Here is a 25643-nt window from a genome sequence, read left to right as displayed (position 1 = left end):
AGTTTGTTTTTATAAAAAAATAAATTTATTAAAATTTGAACCCAAAAAGTTAGGTTAAGGTGATAATATATATATATACACATGTATATAAGATATTTATGCAGGTACTTTTATAAAGTATTAAGCCACTGGTTCCTTAATTTAATTAAGCTAATGCCTTGTTTCTAGGTTATACACACTTCGTACCCTTTATTTATTTAACTTTCGTTTTTGTTTTTTGCTCATGCACCGACAAAAACCATATGCTCCAGCTAATTGTTGCTTAATTTTTAATTATATATGATAATGATGAATTAGTTGATAGAGTTAGGTCTAATTAACCTTAATTGGTGTTTGCTGAAAATAAAAACCCAAATTAAAAATGGTTGTTTATGTATGCTATCGTCATGGAGAGAATAGTATGATGTATTGTGCTAATCAGTCCAAATTTTCAACCGACACATGCATGCAACTAAAATAAATTTTCTTCAAATGCTATAATTGCTTGCTTTGAATTTTACTTTTTAGACATATGTGTTTGGGGTGTGAAATTGAAATTAAGGTATTTAGAATAAATTACACCCAACATCACTATTATTAATATATTTACATTTTCTATCATTTAATTTTAAATTTTACAAAATATTTTATCACCCTCAAAAGGCAATAGTGGCATATAGACATCTATATGTCAAAACCAACTATTAGTACAAGCCAATTCCATATTCGTTTCTATAACTTAGAATATAAGAATCCAACTTTTTGTTAATCAAAATAAATAAATAAAAATTGGTATAATTGTGGTTTAAACTTTTCTTAATAAAATGAAAGCTCAAATAAGTTTAAATAATTTAACTCTTAATCAACATGTACTTACATCTTTACGTAATGAAATCCTTAATTATTATATGAAGTTGTTATGGCATTTTTACACCGACAAAATTAAACATATAATAAAAAAATTACTAAACCTGTTCAAACTGAAATTGATTAAATAGACTGTGTCGATTTAAGGCTATTTTTGTATTATTTTTAAAAACTATTTTTGGGACATAAGTATTCCTAGTTTTTTGAGAAAAACTGCTTATCCCGAATAAAAATTGACCCAAAAAATATTTTTTTTTTAAAAATTAAAAATTTTAACTTCTTCCTAAAAGTGTTCTTTTTTTCCTAAAAATATTTTCGAAAAACATTCCTAAATTAAGCAAAATTCTCTCATTTACATATTCTAACTCCACATCCACCGATCACCATTTTCACACTTTCACGATATAAATCGCAATCATTTCAATAGCTATTCGTATTCTTATATTGTAAATTATCGTACTAAATAGTTCTCAATTATATTATAACAATATATATAAAAATCAAAATTTATTATTTTTCAATTAAATAAATTTAACTCAACTTAATCAAATTCAAATCAATCTCAATTTCTATCTCAATAATTAAAGTTTGGAGTGTATTAAGATTTCAAACCATGGAAGGAAATTAAGAGTGTCTACGTTAGCTAGGTTGTTTACTAGCTGAAAAATTAGCGAAGGATAAGCGTTAGATTGGTAATTTTGACGCCATCGTATGCCTGTTTGGGGACCGGATAACCATAAGGAGGCACCCACCGTTAGTGACATTGTCTCGTGGATTCTTTGGTACCATTATTATCCAATTGATTTGCCTTTTTGTTTTTGAACCACTATGTCTCTATTCTATATATATTATTATCATACATACTGCAAAGCTGGTTAAAGATAAGGTATAATTACGAATTTTTCCCTCTATTTTACAAAAATTCAAAAGTTTATTGTCGTGTTTTAATTATCAAAATTTGCTCTCTTGTATTTTTGAAAAATGAAGTTAATTCTAATCGAGTAATACTTAGTTAAATTAAAATGCTAACCTAAAATATCGATAGCTCGTTGCATTTCAAACTTTAGAGGTGAAACCGTTGAGAAGGCAGTCATGAACTTTACAAGGGTGAAGACAAAAAGGGGCAGATGGTGATCTTGGTTCATGATCCTAAATCAATTTTTTTATCCCTTAAAAATGTATGGTTCATCTGTGGCCCATAACTTCTCACTTGAATCCACATCCTACCACCACTACCGCAGCCGTTTTCGCCGCCACCACCAACGCCACCAACCTTGTTAATGATCTTTACGACTTTTATAAACTCAATAAAACTAGAAATAAATAAAAATCCACAAAATGACTCCCCCAGATTCATACACCAGTAAACAAGAGAATTTATTATTACTATTATACTATATAGAATTCAGGTATATATTGCTTTCAGTAGCAAATTCCCGCGGTTTTTTTTACATGATCGAGCAACCTTGTGGGTTTTCTTCACTAACACAATCACCGGTACGGCAGCCGTACCGGTAGTAGCCGCCGCCGCCCCAGCTGTCATAAACAGGCCTACCGTAAGTCTCGTAACATGGGAACGGTTGTTGGGGTGGTCCACCATAATAGGTAGGTCCTCCACCATAGCCATTATAATAACCCTCGGAGCAATTATACCCAACTGCATACGTCGTCGGCGGTAAAGGAGCAGGTGCCGCAACCTTCTGCTGCGACGCCACCTCTCTAGGTATATCCGGTTTCGTCTCACCACCGTCTTTGGGCTTTGGCGGTTTCTTCCCAGCTTCTTTCGGCTTCTCGGCTTCTTTAGGTTTGTCGGGTTTCTTCTCCGGTTCCTTGGGCTTCGCCGGCGACTTGAGCTCAATGCTCTTGATGGATCCACCACCTTTGTAACATAACTTGTCCCTGATCTTCTCCGGGCTACAGCATACCACCTTGATGGTCACCGTATTAGTCTTTTCATCGTATATCTGGTCTCGTATTTCTCTTGTTCACAAAAAAAAAAAAAAGAAAAATAAACTCAGACACCATTTCTCACCGTTAAACTCAATGAACAAATAATTAAAAATGTTACAAATAATATGCAGAAATCCATGAAAAAAAAAAGTCAAAAATAGAAAACTCACGAGGGAAATTACAGAGCACTTTCTTGACCTTCTTGTAACATTTCCTGCACTGAAGGTCGACCTTCAGCACCATTATCGTCACCTACAAAAGAAAAACTTTACATGAATTATTAGCATTAGCTAACGAATCTGGTTAACAGAGACAAAGAGGAATTGGAAACAGAGGAGCATGAAAAACAATAAAAGAAATTAAAAAAAGAAAAAGAAATGGGCATCGGATTTAAATGTTGAAGAGAAAAAGGATGAGATTTTAGGAACCTTTTCAGCCATAGCTTGGATCCCCAGATCTGGTGTGAAAAAGAAAGAAGCAAATACAAAAGTGTTAGAAAATAGTACTGAGATAGCGAAAGGCTGATACTTAGGCTTAGCTACTGTTCTGAAATGCTTAATAATATTTGCCTTTTCTAAAAGTAAAAGTTAAAATTTTAACTTTTACTATCTGAAAAGACTTTTACTTAATAATTTTTCACCACTATAATAACATAGTATTTTTCTTTTAGTACAAATTTATTAAAATTATTAATTAAAAATATTTTTAAAATATTAATTATAAATATTTAATGATTATATTTAAATATTTAAAATATAGTTTATATATTCTCTTTAAATTTTATAAATAATTAATATTTATTGTTTAAAAATATTTAAAATTTATATTTTATATATTAAAAATTAACAACAAATTATAATAATTTTTTATATCCTTACTAAAATATAATAATATTAACTAATTTAAATATTATTTAAATACATATTTATTCTTTAATAGTAACATGTCTAAAATAAAATTTTATTTCTCAAAAATATTTTTGATAGCAATATTAAATACTCAAATTTTAAACTAAACTTTCCGAAAATACTTTTTCACAATACTTTTTAAAATCACTTTTCAAAAATATTACCAAACCATCCCTTATATATATAAATTAAAAGCTTACCTTAAAGTGAATTTAAGCTTATTTATTTAAAATGTTTATAATTAATTCTTATTTAAAATAATATTAAATTTTAGAAAGTTTTACTAAAATCCGTCATCAGAGCATATATAAAAATTTTAAGTATTTTCCTAAGTAAATCTCGTTTTCTAAATTATGTTTTAAATATGATTTTTTTGCCATTAATATTAATATATCAAACTTAATGCATATTTTTCATCAAAATCATGGAATCAAAATTAAAATTTATAATATATATTTAGAAACCAGTCTTGAAGTATATCACCAATTTTCCATTTAAATAAATTCAATATTAATTACTCCTTTAAATAACTATTAAACTTGGGTACTTCAGTGGTGAATATTTTATTAAATTCTAAATATGAAATAAAATATTTTCAAAACTTTCAGTTTGATTTGTAAATATTTGGTATATATTTTAATATCATTTATTTATATCAATACTTAATTAAATTTCACTAAATTAAATATTTTAAATAATAAAACTTTTATATCATTTTAAAAGAACCGAAACACAAATAATTAAGATTTATTTTACACCAACAAAATCAAACATATAATAAAAAAAATTGCTGAACCTGCTCAAACCAAAATTGATTAAATAGACTGTGCCAATTTAAGGTCATTTTTGTATTGCTTTTAAAAAAAAAAATTGGGACAAAAGTATTCTTAATTTTTTGAGAGAAAAAAATGCTTATTCCAAATAAAAAATTGACCCAAAAAAATTTTTTTTTTTTAGAAATTGTAAATTTTAACTTCTTCTCATAAGTGTTTTTTTTTCCTTAAAAGCACTTTTGAGAAATATTCTTAAATTAAGCAAAATTCTCTCCTTTACATATACTAACTCGACATCCTCCAATCACCAAGAACAATAACTTTTCATACTTTCACAATATAAATCGCAACTATTTCAGTAGCTCTTCGCATTCTTATAGTGTAAATTATCGTACTAAACAATTCTCAATTACATTATAACAATATATATAAAAATCAAAATTTATTATTTTTCAATTAAAAAAATTAAATCAACTTAATCAAAATTCAAATCAAACTCGATTTCTATCTCAATAATTAAAGTTTGGAGTGTATTAAGATTTGAAACCATGGGAGGAAATTAAGAGTGTCTAGGTTAAGCTAGGTTGCCTACTTTATATAAGGACAAGCGTTAGATTGGTAATTTTGACGCCATCGTCTGCCTGTTTGGGGACCGGATAACCATAGGGAGGCGCCCACCGTTAGTGACATTGTCTTGTGGATGCTTTGGTACCATTATTATCCAATTGATTTGGCTTTTTGTTTTTGAACCACTATGTCTCTATATATATTATTATCATACATTTTGCAAAGCTTGTTAAAGATAAGGTATAATTACGAAATTTTCCCTCTACTTTACAAAAATTCAAAAGTTCATTGTCGTGTTTTAATTATCAAAACTTGCTCTCTTGTATTTTTGAAAAATGAAGTTAGTTCTAATTGAGTAATACTTAATAAATTAAAATGCTAACTTAAAATATCGATAAGTGTCAGGTGTAATATAACACTCTTTGCATTTCAAATTTTAGAGGTGAAATCATTAAGAAGGCAGTCATGAACTTTACAAGGGTAAAAACAAAGAAGGCAGAAGGTGATCATGATTCATAATCCCTCTTTTAACCCTTAAATAAAAAGATAAAATGACTCTAGGCACTCCAATCTACATTTTCCTATAATGACAATAATTGACAATAGAATTAAATTATTAATTCTCATTAAAAGACAAAAATAGAAAATTAAAATAATAAAAATACTTCATTTAGACTTGGTGATTGTAAAATTAATAAGCATACTACATTATTATAATCTAAGTTTACATTTGAGAAGGTTCCTTCCATGAATTCCTTCATATAATTAAAAACAAAAGACTCTGACAGATAAAAAGATACATCATTTTTATTTATTAAAATTTAAAACTATGGTAAACAAACTTTTTGCAAGCCTGGAGCACACCCACCACCACTACAGCCGCCGTTGTCGCCGCCACCACCAACGCCACCAACCTTGTTAATGTTCTTTACGACTTTTATAAACTCAGTAAAACTAGAAATAAATAAAAATCCACAAAATGACTCCCCCAGATTCATACACCAGTAGACAAGAGAATTTATTATTACCATTATAGTATAACGAATTCAGCTATATATTGCTTTCAGCAGCAAATTCCCGCGGTTTTTTTACATGATCGAGCAACCTTGAGGGTTTTCTTCACTAAAACATTCACCGGTACGGCCGCCGTACCTGTGGTAGCCACCGCCGCCGCCACCCCAGCTGTCATAAACAGGCCTACCGTAAGTCTCGTAATATGGGAACGGTTGTTGGGGTGGTCCACCATAATAGCTAGGTCCTCCACCATAACCATTATAATAACCTTCGGAGCAAGTATACCCAACTGCATACGTCATCGGCGGTAAAGGAGCAGGTGCCGCAACATTCTGCTGCTTCGCCACCTCTCTAGGTACATCCGGTTTCGTCTCACCGTCTTTGGGCTCTCGCGGTCTCTTCCCAGGAGCAGGTTCCGCGGGTTTTTCCGGTGCTTTGGGTTTTTCCGGTGCTTTGGGTTTTTCCGGTTCTTTGGGTTTTTCCGGCTTCTTCTCAGCTTCTTTGGGTTTTTCCGGCTTCTTCTCAGCTTCTTTCGGCTTCTCGGCTTCTTTAGGTTTGTCGGGTTTCTTCTCCGATTCCTTGGGTTTCGCCGGCGACTTGAGCTCAATGCTCTTGATGGATCCACCACCTTTGTAACATAACTTGTCCCTGATCTTCTCCGGGCTACAGCATACCACCGTGATGGTCACCGTATTAGCCTTTTCATCGTATATCTGGTCTCGTATTTCTCTTGTTCACAAAAAAAAAAAGAAAAGAAAAATCAACTCAGACACCATTTCTCACCGTTAATCTCAATGAACAAATAATTAAAAATGTTACAACTAATATGCAGAAAACCATGAAAAAAAAGTCAAAAATAGAAAACTCACGAGGGAATTTACAGAGCACTTTCTTGACCTTCTTGTAACATTTACTACACTGAAGGTCGACCTTCAGCACCATTATCGTCACCTACAAAATAAAAATTTTACATGAATCATTAGCATTAGCTAACAAATCTGGTTAACAGAGACAAAGAGAAATTGGAAACAGAGGAGCATGAAAAACAATAAAAGAAATTAAAAAAAAAGAAATGGGTATCGGATTTTAAATGTTGAAGAGAAAAAGGATGAGATTTTAGGAACCTTTTCAGCCATAGCCTGGATCCCCAGATCTGGTGTGAAAAAGAAAGAAGCAAATGCAAAAGTGTTAGAAAATAATACTAAAGAGAGCGAATGGCTGATACTTAGAGAGTCTTATATATATAAATTTAAAGGTTACGTTAAAGTGAATTTAAGCTTATTTATTTAAAATATTCATAATTAATTCTTATTTAAAATAATATTTAATTTTAGAAAGTTTTACTAAAAATCCGTCATCAAGCATATATAAAAATTTTGAAGTTTTTCCTAAGTAAATCTCGTTTTCTAAATTATGTTTTAAATATAATATTTTTGCCATTAATATTAATATATCAAATTTAATGCATATTTTTCATTAAAATCATAGAATCAAAATCAAAATTTATAATATATATTTAAAACCAGTCTTGAAGTATACCACCAATTTTCCATTTAAATAAATTCAATATTAATTACTCCTTTAAATAAATATTAAACTTGGGTATTTAAGTGGTCAATATTTTATTAAATTCTAAATATGAAATAAAATATTTTCAAAACTTTCAGTTTGATTTGTAAATATTTGGTATATATTTTAATATCATTTATTTATATCAATACTCAATTAAATTTCACTAAATTAAATTTAAACAATAAAACTTTTATATCATTTTAAAAGAATAAAATCACAAATAATCAAGATTTATTTTACAAATATTATTTCAAAATAAAAGCACAGAGATTAAATTATAAAATAATTTAATATTTTTATTTGATACACATAATTAAATGTGTGCATTATACGGATATATAAATTAGTTAATTTATATTTAAAGAATAAAAACAACTAGGATATTATTTATTTGGTTCGATGTAGTGCATATAATTGATAAAATTATATATTTTATATACAAAGTTAAATTTGTTAACTTTTAACGTTTAATTTAATTTTTTAAGGTAATTATGTGTTTCAGTATACTCTGACCTACATCTTTCTGTCCTGACAATAATAGTGATGCCAATTGAATTAAAACTCAATCAACAGTTAGTTGTTATTATTATTAGCTAATTATGAATTTTCATAAAAATAACTATAAAACTCGAACTAAACATTAAAAATTAACATTATTATCTTTATATACCATATATAACTTTTATCAAATACATATACAATATTAAAAAATAAAAGGTAAATATTGACATCACACTATATATTAAATCAAAATAAATAAATAACTAAATAAATAAATAAGACACAAGCAATGTATTAAATAATAATATAATATTTAATTTTGGGTAAATAAAAATATTAAGATTTAATTAAATAAATCCTCTATTAATAGTGGGTTTGGTATATAAGTTAAAGCTTATGTTAAAGCATGGAGGGTGGGGAGTTTGGTGCGCCGACAACTATCCAATAGAAAAGAGACACGCGGAGAATCAAATACAAAGATTGTCGTTATTATGACCGAGGGAGGTTGCAAAGCAGCTTTCGATTGCTGACTTTCAAAGCCATCCGTATGATCTGGCGTTGATTAACAAATCATGATCATGTTATTTACATCTCACCTTCTTATAACTTACAATCTAAATTATATCATAAAAAGTGAATCTCTTTCTAAATTATAGAGTGCGAGTCTTATTTCAATTGAAATTAATATTATTGCGAGGGCAGAAAAATGTGGGTTCGAATGTTCTGAAGCGTATTATTTTTTTATTTAAGAATTAAGAACGAGTTATAAGTAATTCTAGACATTATATCAAAAAGAGTAGACATGATAAAAAGTTATAATAAACTGGTTTTATTTCACTTTAACATCTTTAATTGAAATTTGTAATATTGTAAGCTTATATAATGGCATAATTTCATTTTGCCCCTCTTTATAGCTCCTTATAAAGAAGTTTATATGGTTTCGTCCCTAATTACATCTGTCTCTTAGTCAAACATTAAATGTTAATTCAGAGCATATTTAAAATGTATGGACTAAATTATAAATATATGTACTTATCATATGGATAAATTTTAAAAAGTTTAACATACGGATAACTTAAATTGACATATTAAAAATAATCAATAATTTGGAGGGCTATTTTTATTCATTTAATTGCTACATATACATCTACACTTTGATCAAATTCTAAATATGCTAAAGTCATATTTGAACTTGTATTTAACATCTAAGCTAATGTCCAGGCTAACAAAAGATATATTGATACTTTAAGGACTAAATTAAAATATTTTAAAGTTTAATGATTAATTTAATTTTCTTCCAAAATTGGAGGATGTATGATGAATTAACCCAAGAATATCAAAAGTAAGTATTTTTGTAATAATACTTTTTTGATCAAATTTTCTCATTAGTTTAGAATATTTTATTTTTTTATTTTAAATTGGTTAATTTCAATTTTAATTTAAAACAGTGACAAGTTAAATTCAGTATTATGCATAAGTTTTAGATTCAATTAATGTTTTCTAATTTAATCAAAGTCAATTCTTATATTTTTCATATTCAAACTTTAATCATAATTAAAACAAATTATGTTAAATCCATTAATTAAAATGATAATTTTTTATGTGAATATTATATAACATTACTCATGTGATATGTTTGCGAGGTAAGATTTTGAAAATTACATAATTTAATAAAAATGAATTTATTGATTGTCATTTGGTCAGAACTAAAATTTTAATATTAAAAAATACAAAGATTAAATATTATCGAATTAGAGTACAATGACCAAAACATAGTATAGGGACTTTTAACAAATTCCACCATTTTATTATTGGGCCGGGGGTAGGTCTTTAAGAGGTGCAAATAATTATACGAGCATATGCATTGCACCCCCACATGCCAACCGTACACGTGTCCCTATGCACAGTGGGTTGCAACATCGGCAGCACCCTCCTCAATGAAGGTTAACTCCGTGTAGTAATGGTAAATCCATCTTTATTAATTTGTGGAAAATTGGAGCCATTCTTAATTTGGAAGATTTTGGGAATCGGCGCTTAATTAAGGTAAAATCACTGAATGCATCCATTTTCATATCACCCCATGCCGAATTTATACAAAATTTCTTAATGTAAACTTACAAATGCTATTAAATTTACCAGATTCGGGTTGTTTTTAAGCCTACCTGCTTACTTCCATGAATTTGATGTTGAAGGCGAACCCTAACCCTAACCCTAAAGATGACTCTAAAAAGAGCCGAACTGTCGATCTTGGAAACGGAAGCAGTGTAATTTACGTTCCCAGGTTTTTAGCATATGATGTCGCCTGGGAATTCTTCAATTACCTCGACAATCACATCCCTTGGACCAGACCCACCCTTCGCGTCTTTGGCCGATCTTGCACTCAGGTTCTTATAAATTCCCTGTAATTTACTCAAAAATTTGATGTATGGGTTGTGGAGGGAAGCTTTCTTTATATGTTCTTTTAGCCACTAATTCTTGATTACTAGTATAGCGTATTTGATGAAGAAAGAGACGTTTTTTAATTGTATAATTTGGATTCGAGTCGGGTCGGACCTTATGTCGAGAATTTAGCTACCATCAGTTTAGTTTAGTGTTTTATTTGGGAGTGGGGGTCACTGACCTTTGGTATCTTGAAGTCATAAGGGTCTTAGCTAAATTCAAAGTCGAGTTGGGTCGAATCTCATTTCAGGAATTTAGCTATTTAGTTTAGTGTTCTATTTTGGTTTTTTTTTTTTTTTTGGGAAGGGGGGGGGGGTTGACCTTTGGTATTATGAAGTGACAAGGGTCATGACTAAATTCAAAGTCGAGTCGGGTAGGACTTCATTTTAGGAGGCAAGCCGGGACACAACCTAAAACCTTATTTTATGGGGCATTGGGCTTTCCTTGCTACTCGATTCAATAGGCATTGGTAGTTTAGTTTCATCACTTATTAGATTGGAATGTTTTACTTTGTTTGGTAGTGGCAGGTAAAAGAGTAATGGTATACGCTCCCTTTTTGTGTTGGTTATGCATGACCCTGTTTTGCCTTTTTATTGTATTTTTCTCAATGTTGCCTTCGAAATTGTTAGTTTGGTATCATCATCTAATTCAACTTTAAACAATTCTTTATCTTGATGATGATCGCTACAGTTTTTGAGTTTGTTGCAGTGATGGGTATATAAACAAACTGATATTGATTTCCCTTTGAGAAAAAGGCATGTTTGTTAAGCATGGATGGTTGGTAATGCAAGCTTTTAACATGCATAGGATCACCATTTCAGTTTTGTATTGATGGGTATGTAAACAAATCGATATAGATTTGCCTTAGAGAAAAAGCATGATCTTTTAAGCATGGATTGTTGGTAATATGATACCTTTTAACATGCATGGTTTCCACTAACAACTCATGTTATCTTTTTCTCCTGTTGAAATTTGCATATTTCCTTATGCACGCAGCCTAGAGACACATGTTATGTTGCAAGTGCAGGGTTGCCGGACTTGATTTACAGTGGATATCAGCCTCATGCTCATTCTTGGGATAATTTCCCCCCACTTAAGTACATTTTGGATGCGGTAAGTATGCGGTCATCTCACCTCACTTGTGTTTTCGTAGTTCCTTCTCTAGTACGATCTAATGTCTTTGCTTGTCTTCTTAAGGTCCATAAAATGCTTCCTGGCAGTACATTTAACAGCTTGCTTTTAAATCGGTATAAAGGGGGTAACGACTATGTAGGTTGGCATAGTGATGACGAGAAGCTCTATGGATCAACCCCGGAAATTGCTTCTGTTTCCTTTGGATGCGAACGGGATTTTATCCTGAAGAAGAAAAGTGGCAAATCATCCCAAGGTGCAAAAGCTTACCCTCCTTGAACCTTGTAGAAAACTGGGTTTTTAATATTACTTCCATTGATGTTTGTTTTTGTTGTGAATGTGCTAGAGAGAAGATCTGATGACAAACCTCCATTGAAGAGGTCTAGGAAGAGCAGCCAAGATGATCAACACTCGTTCATGCTCAAGCACGGATCTCTGTTGGTAATGAGAGGGAACACTCAGCGTGACTGGTTACACTCTGTGCCTAAGCGTGCAAAGGCAGAGACGACTCGAATTAATCTCACCTTTAGGCTTGTTCTGCAGGAGTGAATATGTATGTATTGGTTAGCACTGGATTTTGGTTTGGAAGGTCTGAATGCCCGTGGTGTTGGATCTTAGATCCCAATTTTGTGTACATCCATGCATGATGATGCATCAATAATGGATGTAGCTGTCTTAGCTTAGCTATGCATTTGTTGCAAGTAAGCTAGCTTGACTATAGTTTTACTGTATTTATCAATCTATTGAATATCAATATTTAAGGGATATTCTCAAAGCTGTAAGCTATTTTTATATTAAATTAAAATGTGTAATTTTGAGATTTATTTTAATTATATGCTTAAAGCATATCTCGTACAACAACAGAAAATCAACACCGTGTTAATAGAATGGTACATCTAAAATTATGAATTATCTAACAACCCTAAGTGATCTATTACTCTCCGAACCAATTAATTAATCTGTAATCCGCGTGGTCTGTCTGGGTTGGATTTGAATCAAGGATTTAAAATTTTAATCCTGTTTAAAATAATAAAAATATAAAAATAACTCTATATTAATTTTTATATATTTAAACTTAAAAATATGTTTTTAAATAGTAAAACAAGTTTATTTTAATGGGTTAGGTTGTGCAATTTAATCTTGATCTAATTTAATCCATGAACACCTTTAATAATGTAAATCTTAATTAATTATAAGTAAATAAAAATAAAGAAGGAAAGACAAAAATGTTCATATTTGATAAATTGATAATGCATGATTCTATATAGGATAAATATCAAAATTATATACAAACTTTAGTTAAATGTTCAATGTGATACATAGATTTTGATTTTGTGCAATTATATACATGAAATTTTGAATTGATCTAATTTTTATAAATCACTAACAATGCTATTGTTGTAGCATCATTTTACATTTATATATTATATACACAGATAATTATATGAACCTAACATGAAAATAAATGTATGTATTTCTTTAAAAATTATTTACAATTAAATCAAGATCAAAATTTCATGTGTACAATTAAACCAAATTAAAATTTCATATATATAATTACAGTAAATCAAAGTTTATATACCAAATAGACTAAATTTCACGTGTATAAATTTAAAAAGGGTCCCTTCTATACACGTTAAAAAATAGATGTTTCCAAACACTATATCATCCATTATCATTATATCAAATATACAACTAAATGATAATATTGTTAGGAAAGCACTAACGTGAGAGAAGTGAGTTGTGTTACAGCATGGCAGGCTAAATACATACACACATACATACACGCATGCATGCATGGAAATGGTCAAACAAAAGATACATGATAATATCCATTGGTTTTAAGGATTGAAACAGCAAGTCAACAACTTATTTCCACCAAAATTATCATTGCATAGTTTAGTATGTGGCAGTAGGGGAGGCTATGAGGGTGGCATGTAATGACCTTTATTTATTTTTCAAAAGTTTTAACCATTCAAATCCCGCAAACCTTGGGGGTCTCTCTTCCAAAATAATACCCCAAACCTCTCTACCTCTCATTTTGGGCATCATTTCCTTTCCTCCTTACCCACTCCCCCCATAAGTTCCATTTCAAGTTTAGTTTCAAGGCTTCCATTTTTTCTTTTCCTTTTCCAATCTTTCATCATTTTCTCCTCTTCAACGTATCCTCACCCGGTCAGGTTCCTTTCCAATCTATTTTCAATTATATCATCTCATTTATGCATGCATGTTGAGCGTATGTGATGATGATATTGTTTTAGTTTTAGCTTACAGGTTGTAGACATGCATGTAAGCATGTATGCATCTATTTGCTATCTTTTCTAAGCACCCTCTGGTATGTTTCACTCAAGTCATCTCATTTATGCATGCATGTGTGCATAAATTGTGAACATTTTCTGTCAGTTGATTGTATGTGGTGATAACATTATTTAGTTTTAACTTAAGATGTTGTAGGCAGGCATGGATGTATGTATGAATTATTTGCATATGGTAATACACAAACATGCATCCAATGTGGTCGGCCTGATGAAGGGGAAAAAGAAACAAAGAAAGAAACAAGGTTTTTGTTGAATAATATGAGCATCCTTTGCAACACCTACACCAATTTAGGGCCTGGGCATAAATTCATCCATGATATCTACTGCTAGAGGTCCCTCGTATTTAAGATTTATTCCCTATATTATTTTTCATTTATAATGTAATTTATTACATTAATTATTTCAATGCTAACTAAATATAATTAATGATCATATAGAATTAGGGGATTAAATTATGTCAAATTAATGAAGAGAATAAATTTAGATTAACATGATAGAAGGAACAAAACCAGAATATGATCACTATTAACTGCTAAGTTCTTACTTGACATCAATGTCAGTTGATTGTAGATGGTAGTGATACATGCATGTATGTATGTATGTATGTATGTATGTATGTATGTATGTATGTATTGATGGAACGATGACATGATGCGCAGGTGAATAAATTTCCAAGAAAAAGAGGGAAGACAGAGAAAAAATGGTGAACATTTACCGCCGGGCCATCAGCGAACGCATCCCAAAATCCTCTGGTTCAGGTTCACCAAAGGCAGAGGTAGGAGAGATTGATACCACAGCACCATTTCAATCCGTCAAAGCTGCCGTTAGTTTATTTGGAGAAGTAGCCGTCACCAAGGAAAGACGCACTCCCAGAAGATCAAGAATTTCTTCAGAGGTAACCAATGTTTTTTTCAAAAAAAATGCAGCGGTTTAATTATATTTTTAGTCCCTCCATTAATTGCAACTGATAAAACCCATTAGTTATTATCATTAAAGTTATCACATAGAAACAACCTTAAGCATTTTGATCGTGTGATCGAATGACACTATAAAAAACCTTCATATCATTACTAATGGCAACAACCGAAGTATTATCAATTTGTACCTATTAGTAACATTATTAAACTAGAAGGGGACAATTGTGCTAAATTAAAATGGTAAAATTCTATAAAAGGTCCGGATTTAGTCCATTTACAGTAATTTGATCATTCTAGTACATCTACTTTTCAGAATGTGTAATTTTAATTCTAAAGCTAACTCTTCTTTTCCATCAATTTCATCAAAGAGAAAAATGTATAATATTCATCTGAAAAAATATGCCAATATGCATACACTACAACACCGGATGTTAAAAATAAGTCACCTCAAATTGTTTGAAGGAATTAATGGAATCAAATTATAGTAGAAGGACTAAACCTACAAAACGAATGCATAGCACAGGGATCTTTTATAGAATTTGACCAATTAAAGTAGAAAGATGAAATTTCATAGGGACTAAAATCAGAATTATACCCTAATTTATAATCAGTAGGATTAAGCTGTGATTACTTACGAATAATTTATGTTTTGCAGAATGTAATAGACAAAGAGACGCAGCTTCTTCTAGCAGAGAAAGAGTTCAACAACATGAAGCAAAAGCTAGAGAGCGCCGAAGCTACGAAGGCGAAAGCGGAATCTGAGCTCGAAAGCGCGAAGAAAACGTTGCAGGATTTGGCCGAGAAACTCAAAGCGGTGACGGAGTCGAAGCGATCGGCGATCGAAGCGACCGAAGCGGTGAGGGAACAAGGCACTCAACTTGAATTCCAGAAACCGCAGAACAACCAAGAATGCGAGGTGAGGAAGAAGGAGTTGGAGTCAGCGAGGGAGCAATACATCGCCGTCGCGACGGAACTCGATGCCAAGAAGCAAGAGCTGAATAAAATCAGGCAGGATTTCGACACGGCGTTGGAAGTGAAATTGGCGGCGTTTCAGCAGGCGGCGGAGGCGCAGCTCTCGGCAAAAATGCATTCCGAGAGGGTTACCGAGCTGACGAAGCAAATCACGGTGATGAAGGAAGCGATTAAGCAAGTGAAATTCGCTACGCAACAAGTGTACAAAGAGCAGGAGAGCATAGCGGCGGATAAAGAAATGTTGCAGAAATCTTATGAGAGTGCTAAAGAGGAAGCGGATAAGAAATTGAAGGCTGCGAGGGAGGCGTATGATCCAGAGCTAGCGAGATCTCTGGAGGAGAAGCTTAAGGAAACCACGGAGGAGGTCGAAGCGTTGCAAGATGAGATGAAGAAAGTTCATGCTATGGAAATGGATTCCGTTAGGGTTTTGACATCGGAACTTAACGAAGCTACGACGACGCTGCAAATGGTGGCCGACGAAGAGTGTTCCCTTCGGAATTTAGTGAGCTCCATTAGGATGGAACTTGAAGAGGTGAAGAGGCAACAACGAGAGAGTGAAATGAAGATCCAAAATGAAAGTGAAAAAGAAGCTCTTAGTGCTGATCATAACATTAGGCTTCAACAGCTTTTATTAGAAACAGAGAATGCTAGAAATGAAACTCAACAGATGAAGAAGAACATGGAAATTCTGAAGAAAGAAGCCGAAGAGGCTGAAACGGCAGTGAAGGACTTAAAGCAAAAGCTAGAGCTCGCTTTACAACAAGCCGAGGAAGCGAAAGCGGCGGAGAAGAAGGCGCTCGACGAAATGCGGCTATTAGAAAAGGGGACCGGTAGGGGAAAGATAAAGATATCCAAAGAAGAATTCGAAGCGTTGAAAAAGAAAGTAGAGGAGTATGGGAATTCATCGGAGCAGAAAATAGCTGCTGCAATGGCGGAGCTGGAAGCGATAAACGCGAGCAAAAACGAAGCGGATGAGAAGGCGGAAGAGAATTTGCAGGCAATCGAGGAAATCAAGGCCGCGACAGAGATGGCGGAGAAATCGGCGATGACGGCGGAGGCGGCAAAGAACGTTCTCGAGGGTGAACTTAGAAGACGGCGTCAACAAGAAGAGGTAGTTGCAACATCGTCTTAACACGTCGGGATTGTGTATCGTCTCACAGCCGGGCGGCGACCCACCCTTATCGATCGTTTTCCCTCCATTAACGCATTCATTGTACACTTTTTTTTTTTTTTTAAATTCATTATATATGTATATGTATGTATATGTTATATATGAAATTGCTATCCTTCTTTGAATGAAATGGAGCGGAAGAAACTAGTGAGGGTATTATTTTCTTGGATAATTATAATTATTAGTATTTTTTTCCATCAAATTATAAAAAAAATAGTTATTTAATTATAAAAAATTACAAAATTATCAGTGAATTATATGATTTTATCTGCTGTTGTTATAGTTGGTTAACGATAGCATCTTTTAAAAAGGTATAATAATAATTTTCAACCTTAATATTTATAAATTATATAAATTTAATGTTGATTTTAGAAAATTTTAACTCTCGATATTTACATATTATGTAATTTAATTGATGTATTGTAGATTATTTATTCATTAACACCACTATTTCGTGTACTAAATAATTTTTATCCTAATTTGATTAGTATAGGTAATGTTGTCAATGTAATAAGATATGAGATCGAGTGTACTGAAGCACATTATCCTCCTATTTATGAGTTCTAAACACTTTATGTAAAGAGAAATAGAATTTATAATAAGATTGTTTAAAAATAAGAATTCTTGTCATGTTTAGTGGCAATCAGGTCAATTTTTTTCCTCCATTCTAAGTTATAAAAATAAATTTTCAGCTCTGATTTTTAAAAAAAACTTTTTAAAGTAAATTTCTCAAAATCTGATTGAAATTAATTTAAATATTTTTTGTTGTTATAATTTATAAGATAAATGTTTAGATTATTATTTATTTATATTTATTGTTTAGTTTTAGATTCAACCCACAATCAAATTAATTAAATTATAATTTATTGATTTAATTAATTTAATTATGACATTAATTGGATTACTATCAACCATGTGTGCATTCACACTAAATTTCTTTAATGTTGGTATAGATATTATGGAGTTCTTTGTATTAAAAGTCGATTACATTTTACTCAATCTATTAAAATAATATCAAATGGGTCCCTATGTGTTACGTCAAAGAGCAAATTAATCATTTCTATTAAAAATCTCATTACTGTTACAAACTGATCATTGTACGTTAACATAAGGTATATGTGGCACGTCACATGTAATTGTTTAGTTATTTCATTAATCACACTAGTTTTTAATAGTAAAAGTAGATTAAACTTTTAACATAAAAGATTAATTTACTATTTGATTTGTAGAATTAAGACTAATTTACTCATTTTTGAGTAAATAGAACAAAATATAATTTTACTCTTAATATAATAACCTCTATAATACTTTTACCTACATATGCCATACTAAAATTGCTACATATAAGTGATTATAATTGCCTATTACCAATGAAGATGTTGCTTTTGAAACGATGCCTAAAACTATCAAATGCATCAATGTTTTTTAAATTTAATTGGTGGTTGAATTTCCTGTTAAAAAATTATTAAAAATTAAAAAAATTACCTTTTTAAAAAATTGGTTCAATCGTCAATTTAACTGGTTTGATTACCAGTTTGATCAATTTTTATCCAGTTCAATTAATTTGTACAGATTTTTGATCTAATCAATTTAAAATTAATCTCTATACTAATCAAAGTAAAACCCATTCTGCCCTAACGATATTATTTTAAATTTATTTGTTGGCCGTGAACAAAATAATTGTGCTAAAAAAATATGCATTTTAATTAATAAATTCGAGTCTCATCTCTCTCAAATTAAGTCGACATTGAGATTTGTATCTCATCATTCGAGAGCAATGTTGAGATTTATTTTCATTTTAATATTGAAATTATTATAATTAATTGGACCTGTATTATTTATTATTTAGATTTGTGATTGTAATTAAATCTATTCAAATAAATAAACAAAATAAAAAGGCTATATTTCTTGGGTTTCCTTTCCATTTCGTATCATTCTTTTGGGTTCGTAGTTTGTTCTTTCTTTCTCTCTTGAACGTCGAGTATTGGTTTAGGGTTTCAGGTTTCTACTTTCTATCGAGATATAGACATGGCGGGTGCTGGAATCCACCCTTATCACCAGCAGTGGCCGCCGGCACCAGCTCCTCCGCCCCCTCCAGCCACAGCAACAGCGGTTCCTCCACCGCCTCCTCCTGTCCACCATCCTCCACCCGTTTCTTCTCATGATGAGGTCAAATCTCTCTCACTCCATTTACTCTACCTCCTCCTTTTTTTTTTTTTCTTTTTCAAGACTTAGTTTCTGAGCCTTAATTGCACGATTTGATGGTGACAGAACCCTAATTGCCTCTCTCTCTCTCTGAGTTTTCTTTGAGAATCTGCAAATATAATAGTTTCTTTTTGCTCTGCTTATCTTTTTAGATTCCATCGTTTCTCTCTTTAATATTTGGTTTTCTTTTTGAACTTGCTTTTTTCTTTTCCAAGATTAAAATAATAACTTTTATAATTGACAATAAAAAACTCATTTCTGTGACTAAAAACATATACCATTCAAAGATTTTGTTTCTTTAGTGAACGATTCTAATTGAATTTGCATTACAATTTACAACAGTTCAATTATTTGGTTATGTTCTGGTGAAAGATTTTTTTTTTTTCATTTCTTTTTTAGTAACATTGGTGGAAGAAGCTGAAAATAAGATGAAGTAAAAGCTAAATAAGAATTGTTTTTTGTATATATGTGGTTATTAGGTAGTTATATGACTGTATCAGAGTTACCTGCAACGCAGATCAATTTGGTTTGCAGATAGATAACTAAAACATAGTTAACTATTTATTAAAAAAAAAAATTGGTACGATAAATGTGGTACTTGATTCATTTAGAAGGAAAGAAATTCGATTCTTTGGAGCATAGAAGGTTGCAATTACTTTTTTTTTTCATGCATTCATTATTTTGTGTTATTTAAAAAATTATTAACTTTTGTCTTTAAAGAAGATTCAATTAACTTTTTAAATGGATTTTCGATAATCATCCATAAAAAGAAAAGGTTCCCATTCTTAACATAATATCTAGAACATCATAATCAATTTGGTTTGCAATTTGAATGGGATTAACCAAATTAGGTAACTCTGGTGTCTACAAATGTTTGTGGTGCATGCATTTGTACTTTGCATGTACAAGTTTGCTGCTTTTTCCTTGTATATCGAAAAATAATATTAATACTTGTTCTGGATCCAGGTTCGGACTATCTTCATTACTGGTCTTCCTGAAGACGTCAAAGAGAGAGAGCTACAGAATTTACTGAGATGGCTTCCAGGGTATGAAGCTTCGCAGGTGAACTACAAGGGAGAAAAACCTATGGGTTTTGCTCTCTTCTCAAGTGCACAACTCGCAATTGCTGCCAAAGATGCCCTTCAGGTATTTATAAATGTATTTAACTGCCGGTTTTATTTAGTCATCTAAGATATGTCATCCTTTTCAAAGCACTGATTTTGTCTGATGCTGGGGGGTATTAGGAAATGGTTTTTGATGCTGAGTCAAAATCGGTATTGCACATAGAGATGGCGAAGAAGAATCTATTTGTTAAAAGAGGTGAGTCATCTTTAACACCTTGTATCATGCCAAATTTGAAAAAAGGCTTGCATGGAGACATGCAGACAAAAAATGTTTTAATCTGGAGATAAAGTAATGCAAAATACATAAAGTTGTTCCTAATGATCCTGAAGTATAGAAGACAATGAGATGATTGTTCAAAGAACAGAAAAGGATTGAGTCAATTGGTTCTAGAGGTCTGCTCTTTAAATTCCTCCTGTATTTGTAATCGGGCTTTACAATTCAGACCATGACAAGAAGAGGAACTGTTGAAGAGAAGGAAATAAATACCAGTCCTTGGCAACCCATTTTGTGGGTGAAATGATAAGTAATTTTATCAAGTAAATATTAAGAAAATGATCCATATCTAAATATACAGAAGAGGGAATAAAAGCAACTGAATGTGTAGTTTTGAAATAGAGAAAAAATAGATACAATTATTGGTTTTTGAAAGGAAGTGTTTTAAATCATATTTGTAAGGAGAGTACAAAAAATGTATCCTTGTTAATTTGTCTTTGTTATTACAGGGAGAGATTTGTAGCAGATTCTGTAGGAATCTATTTATGTAAAAAATCATTCTTTTACTTTGTTGATATTTATTCTGTAGGAATTGTAGCAGATTCTAATTCGTATGATCAAAGCAAACGTTTGCGAACTGGTGGCGATTATTCACACAGTGCTTATACTACTCCACCTCCGTTTCACCCTCCTCCTGCCCCTGTTTGGGGCCCACACGGGTAAGAAGCTATGTCAGGATGTTGGATACTGCTATGCTATGGTCTAGTTTGCTTAGTCATAGATAGTTTAAGGTGTAGGTACAGCATTGCTTGTTAAGTTGAACGCTTTTGTATTTGGCATAGGTATTTATCTCCAACTCCTCCATATGATCCTTATGGAGGTTACCCTGTTCCTCCAGTGCCAATGCCTACCCCTACTCCTGTACCAGCTCCTAGCAGTTATGTGCCTGTTCAGGTAATTTCTACGCTCCACGTACCACTTTCTCCTTTGGTTTAGATTTAGTATAATTTTTTATTGGTCGTTTATAGTTGGCTTGCTGGACTTTTTCTCATTCCTTCTGGGAAATCTTGGGATGCAGCATCCTTTATATGTTTTTTTTCTGGCACTAAATGAAACTATCTTTGATTGGCAGAACACCAAAGATAACCCTCCTTGCAATACCTTATTTATTGGCAATCTTGGAGAGAATATTAATGAGGAAGAACTACGGGGCTTATTTAGCGCGTAAGAACATCTTAGCCTCTGGCTACTTTAATGGTCAATTTTATTTGTGTGAATTTGGGTTGATATCTGATGACATCCTGGTTTATTTCGTACTTATGCTTTATGCAGTCAACCTGGTTTTAAGCAAATGAAGATCTTGAGACAGGAAAGGCATACTGTTTGCTTTATAGAGTTTGAAGTAAGTTCCTTTCTTCTCTTAACCCACCTGGATGTAACCAGTCATTCATCGAATGCAATTTTCTTGGGTTTTCATTCTTAAGCTTAGTGTTTGTTTCCCCAATTTGCAGGATGTGAATTCTGCAAGTAATGTGCACCACAGTTTGCAGGGTGCTGTGATCCCTAGTTCTGGTTCTATTGGCATGCGAATACAGTATCCTTTTTGCATTTGTGGCTTTACTGTTTTAAATGTTCTTGTTTTCCTTTGCTTTGTTTCTTTGGTATGGCAACTTTTGCATATATAGTGGTGTTTTATACATGTGATGTGTATGGGCTTGTGGCTTGATTCATGTCTGTTGCACAATCCAGATAGGTTTTCTACCTAATAATTACCACTTCTACTGCTTCTCGGCATCTCAATGTGGGTTAAAAGGTGATATTTCCACAATTGTTTTTGTGAAGATTGTTTTTTTAATGGCAAATCTTGATTCTTATAACTTCAATCTCTAAAAAGAGTGTGGTTAGGTAGAGAATTCTTTGATTCTTTTTGGTATGTATATCTACGGTTTTATAATGTTGAATGCCAATGAATAAAATTAGAAAATAAAGGGACTCCACATTAAGCTTTATATGAACATAATGAAATTATGTAATTAGCTTTACATGTTTCATCTGTAACTTTACTATATAAATGCTTCGGTGAAACATGGTTGTCTTTCTTGACTTGATCATAGATATTCCAAGAATCCTTTCGGTAAAAGGAAAGACTCCAATCATCCCATTGCTTCTCCTGGTGCCAATGGGGCTCCACTAGCTATGACTTACCAGTAGATGAGGGGATGTTATCTTTATATGCTCCAACAAATACAACTGCTACATGCTAGGATGCATCATGCAGCTATTGCATGCACCCATTTCATTGTCACCATCGGCATTATCATCCCTTCTCATGTCTTTGAATGCACATAGCGGTATCATGAACACACCATTTGCTCATGTTTATTTGAATTTACCTAAGACATGCATGTGTCTGCAGCATTTGTTATGCCTGGTTAACTTTATAGGCTTTTCAGATAACTTTAATATTATTTAGAAGTAGTGCATTATCTACAGGTTTGGTTAATTTGTGTGCTATTCCACCTCATATTGAACATTGACCATTCCATGATACTGGACTACTACCGATGCTCTATATCACGCAGCATACATCTGGGGTTGATCCATTTACATCACATTACTAACATGACATTCAGTGCATGGCACTATCTTGAAGTAAACAGCGCAGAAAACCATCCCATTTTTTCATTCTATACATGGAATTGTTAGCACCATTGCCATGGCCAATAGGCACTATTTGTTTCGGTAAACTGAAAAATGATGATTGCCATGCTTTTTAACATATTAGGGGTCTTCAAAACATAAGATTTATAGGAACTATTCGGAAGTATATATGCCTCTACGGTCAAAATACACTACATCAATAACATTTCATTTGAAGAAAATCCAGATTTTCATATCATGGCACTATTATTATCTGAGAAAATGTAGGGAAGCATAACCATTGCCATAGCCATTGACACCATTTGTTCCATTGAAGTGAAAGGATGATAATCATCTTTTGAACTTTTAGGGCTTGATAGATATAAGCGTCTATGATATATATATACATATATATGCAGGATAAGCTACTCTGCTTGAGGTAAACAGTGCTTCAGCTGATGTTTTGTTTCAGGTAACCTTTTAGATTTTTTTTTTTTTTCATTTGGGTACAAATTTTATAAATGGAGGAAGAGATGACAATTACAGGGTCTGAACCATGCAACTTCTAGTATTAGTCAAAGAGTCAAAATCGAACACATCCATATGTGGATGATTAGCTGACAGCACTTGGAAGTAAATAATTGCAATAATATTATTTTTTAATGTTTTGGTCAAAAGGAACATAACTGTGTTCTTTTTGGCAGTCAATTCCTAGAGGAGGCCCCTGGTCTTTTTATTTACTTGGGGTTTTTTTTATGCAGAACATTAGTGTAGCTTAGTGTAGCGTAGTGCAGTGTGAAAGGAAATGAAAAATGGTAAAAAGAGAGAGAAGTTAATAAAAATTTTCTAACATTGGTTGACTGGTTATTCTTTTATCCTTTGGTTACGATAGAAGTACAATAATTTACGACTGTTTTAGTTTTGTAGAGTTGTTCAGTATTATAGTGGAGTATGCGAAGCTCACATAACTCTTGATTTCATGTATGCTTTGCTCGCTCACCTGCTATTTGTGGTCAAATCATGGATTTTATAGTTAAAAGTCTAATAATAATTTGTTTTAAAAAAATATTCTAATTTGAAAACATATCTGAGCTTTTTAATTTGAAGTAATTCAAAACTTGGATTCATTAAAATTTTGAATGATTTGAACTTAAGATTTGAGAATTGAGCTATAAGCCTAATTGATTTCAACCTAAACTATTAAAATTCAGAATCCGGAATTTAACAAATAACAAAATTAATAATAAAATATGAGTTATATAATATTTAAAAATAAGAATATAATAGTGAGATGAGAGTAAAATGATGAGAAAATAATAGCAAAACAATTTTTTGTTGTAAATTTGGGCTTGAAACTCGATTTGTTTTTTTAAATGGGTTTTATTTTTTATTCAAAAATATTTTTAAGATTTATATTTTATTTAAATTCTTAGATTTTTGAATAAATTTTTGAGTTAAGTGACTCAAATCATAGATAAATTTATACCTCAAACTCAAATTAAGAGCATCACTAGCATCAATATAATTCAATATTATCCACGAACCACAAGCATTAATATGGGTGCTTGAAACAATTTTATTTTCTTTATAAGACTTTCAATTATCTCTAATTAGACAAGTTGTATATAAATAATTTCTTTTTGGGACATAGTTGTATGTAAATAATGGAAACTTGTCTAATTAGATTTTTTTCCTTTGCTAGAAGTAAGCGATGACAAAATTATAAATCTTTTGATTCTTGAAAAGCTCAATTTACTAGAAGAATTTTTTTTAGGATAGAAGAATTTAAATTTAATAAGAATAATCTAGAGATTTGGCTTTAAGTGGATAAATGATTGTGTAGCTTTACAACTCATCTAACTCACCTTTTTAAAGGGCCTATCCCTCTCAGCATCCACTGATTTTACATAAATCAATGTTAAATCTATCTAAATCCAACTCAATTCCATGTATGTGTTTTGAGACATTTTTTAATATACTATTTTAGATTTATTTATATTTTTCGTTTATATTATATATACAAGAAAATAATTTTAATTGCACATATATGAAAAATTAATTTTAAAATTATTAGTTATCTTTCATAATTTGATCAAATGATTGTTTTTTTACCTTTAAATGTAATTATAAAATAAATTTAAAATATTAAAATATTGTACTAATCTTGTATAAGTTGGTATGTACTTGTTAAAAAAAAAGGGGACCAAAAAGGATTGCCTAAATTAAATAATAATACGACTTAAAATCATAAAAAAGGGAATCGGCTTTGCCTAAATTTTCTCTTTAAAAAAAGAAAAGCAGGAGGCTTGCCAAGTGGCAAACAATGGAAAATGGAATTGCAGGGGGATGACATTTAATATGTTTTACAGAGTGCAGGGTAA

The 25643-nt window shown here is 31.5% G+C and overlaps 5 protein-coding genes across 11 annotated transcripts; 3 read left to right on the top strand and 2 right to left on the bottom strand.

Annotated features, from left to right (window-relative positions):
* Window positions 1-2198: 2198 nt before the first annotated feature.
* LOC108460708 (heavy metal-associated isoprenylated plant protein 6-like) lies at window positions 2199-3343 on the bottom strand. Of its 2 annotated transcripts, none has more exons than XM_017760310.2 (3): window positions 3225-3343; window positions 2967-3062; window positions 2199-2824 (listed from the first exon to the last, which is right to left on the bottom strand). In XM_017760310.2, exons 2-3 carry the CDS (start codon window positions 3037-3039, stop codon window positions 2295-2297), a joined length of 603 nt encoding a protein of 200 aa, XP_017615799.1. In that variant the 5' UTR covers window positions 3040-3062; window positions 3225-3343; the 3' UTR covers window positions 2199-2294. The 2 variants fall into 2 exon arrangements, with proteins under 2 accessions (XP_017615799.1, XP_017615798.1); XM_017760309.2 differs by having other exon boundaries at window positions 2967-3048; window positions 3225-3337.
* Window positions 3344-5727: 2384 nt separating this feature from the next.
* LOC108460707 (protein PYRICULARIA ORYZAE RESISTANCE 21) lies at window positions 5728-7329 on the bottom strand. Its single transcript, XM_017760308.2, has 3 exons — window positions 7183-7329; window positions 6928-7009; window positions 5728-6785 (listed from the first exon to the last, which is right to left on the bottom strand). Exons 1-3 carry the CDS (start codon window positions 7192-7194, stop codon window positions 6133-6135), a joined length of 747 nt encoding a protein of 248 aa, XP_017615797.1. The 5' UTR covers window positions 7195-7329; the 3' UTR covers window positions 5728-6132.
* Window positions 7330-9996: 2667 nt separating this feature from the next.
* LOC108458208 (DNA oxidative demethylase ALKBH2) lies at window positions 9997-12531 on the top strand. Its single transcript, XM_017757514.2, has 5 exons — window positions 9997-10174; window positions 10271-10515; window positions 11567-11683; window positions 11768-11957; window positions 12048-12531. Exons 2-5 carry the CDS (start codon window positions 10306-10308, stop codon window positions 12248-12250), a joined length of 720 nt encoding a protein of 239 aa, XP_017613003.1. The 5' UTR covers window positions 9997-10174; window positions 10271-10305; the 3' UTR covers window positions 12251-12531.
* A 1157-nt stretch (window positions 12532-13688) lies between these two features.
* LOC108458518 (WEB family protein At1g12150) lies at window positions 13689-17235 on the top strand. 2 transcript variants are annotated; one of them, XM_017757942.2, is made up of 3 exons: window positions 13689-13876; window positions 14679-14914; window positions 15592-17235. In XM_017757942.2, exons 2-3 carry the CDS (start codon window positions 14720-14722, stop codon window positions 17038-17040), a joined length of 1644 nt encoding a protein of 547 aa, XP_017613431.1. In that variant the 5' UTR covers window positions 13689-13876; window positions 14679-14719; the 3' UTR covers window positions 17041-17235. The 2 variants fall into 2 exon arrangements, with proteins under 2 accessions (XP_017613431.1, XP_052875686.1); XM_053019726.1 differs by having other exon boundaries at window positions 13689-13881.
* A 1535-nt stretch (window positions 17236-18770) lies between these two features.
* Window positions 18771-24230, top strand: LOC108460854 (cell wall integrity protein scw1). Of its 5 annotated transcripts, XR_008272530.1 has the most exons (11): window positions 18772-19248; window positions 20251-20430; window positions 20529-20604; window positions 21212-21341; window positions 21465-21576; window positions 21755-21846; window positions 21955-22024; window positions 22134-22216; window positions 22737-22973; window positions 23682-23734; window positions 24024-24230. XR_008272530.1 is itself a non-coding variant. In XM_017760538.2 (9 exons), the coding sequence occupies exons 1-9, from the start codon at window positions 19108-19110 to the stop codon at window positions 22831-22833; spliced, it is 969 nt and encodes a 322-aa protein (XP_017616027.1). In that variant the 5' UTR covers window positions 18771-19107; the 3' UTR covers window positions 22834-24230. The 5 variants fall into 5 exon arrangements, 2 of the variants coding, with proteins under 2 accessions (XP_017616027.1, XP_017616026.1); XR_008272528.1 differs by having other exon boundaries at window positions 23682-24230; XR_008272529.1 differs by having other exon boundaries at window positions 22737-23734; window positions 24024-24122.
* Window positions 24231-25643: the final 1413 nt, after the last annotated feature.

This window comes from Gossypium arboreum, chromosome 10 (genome assembly GCF_025698485.1).
Source record: "Gossypium arboreum isolate Shixiya-1 chromosome 10, ASM2569848v2, whole genome shotgun sequence".
In the NCBI taxonomy this organism is placed as follows: Eukaryota; Viridiplantae; Streptophyta; class Magnoliopsida; order Malvales; family Malvaceae; genus Gossypium; species Gossypium arboreum.
Note: the sequence above shows the minus strand (reverse complement) of the source record. Positions and strands in the feature narration are given on the sequence as shown.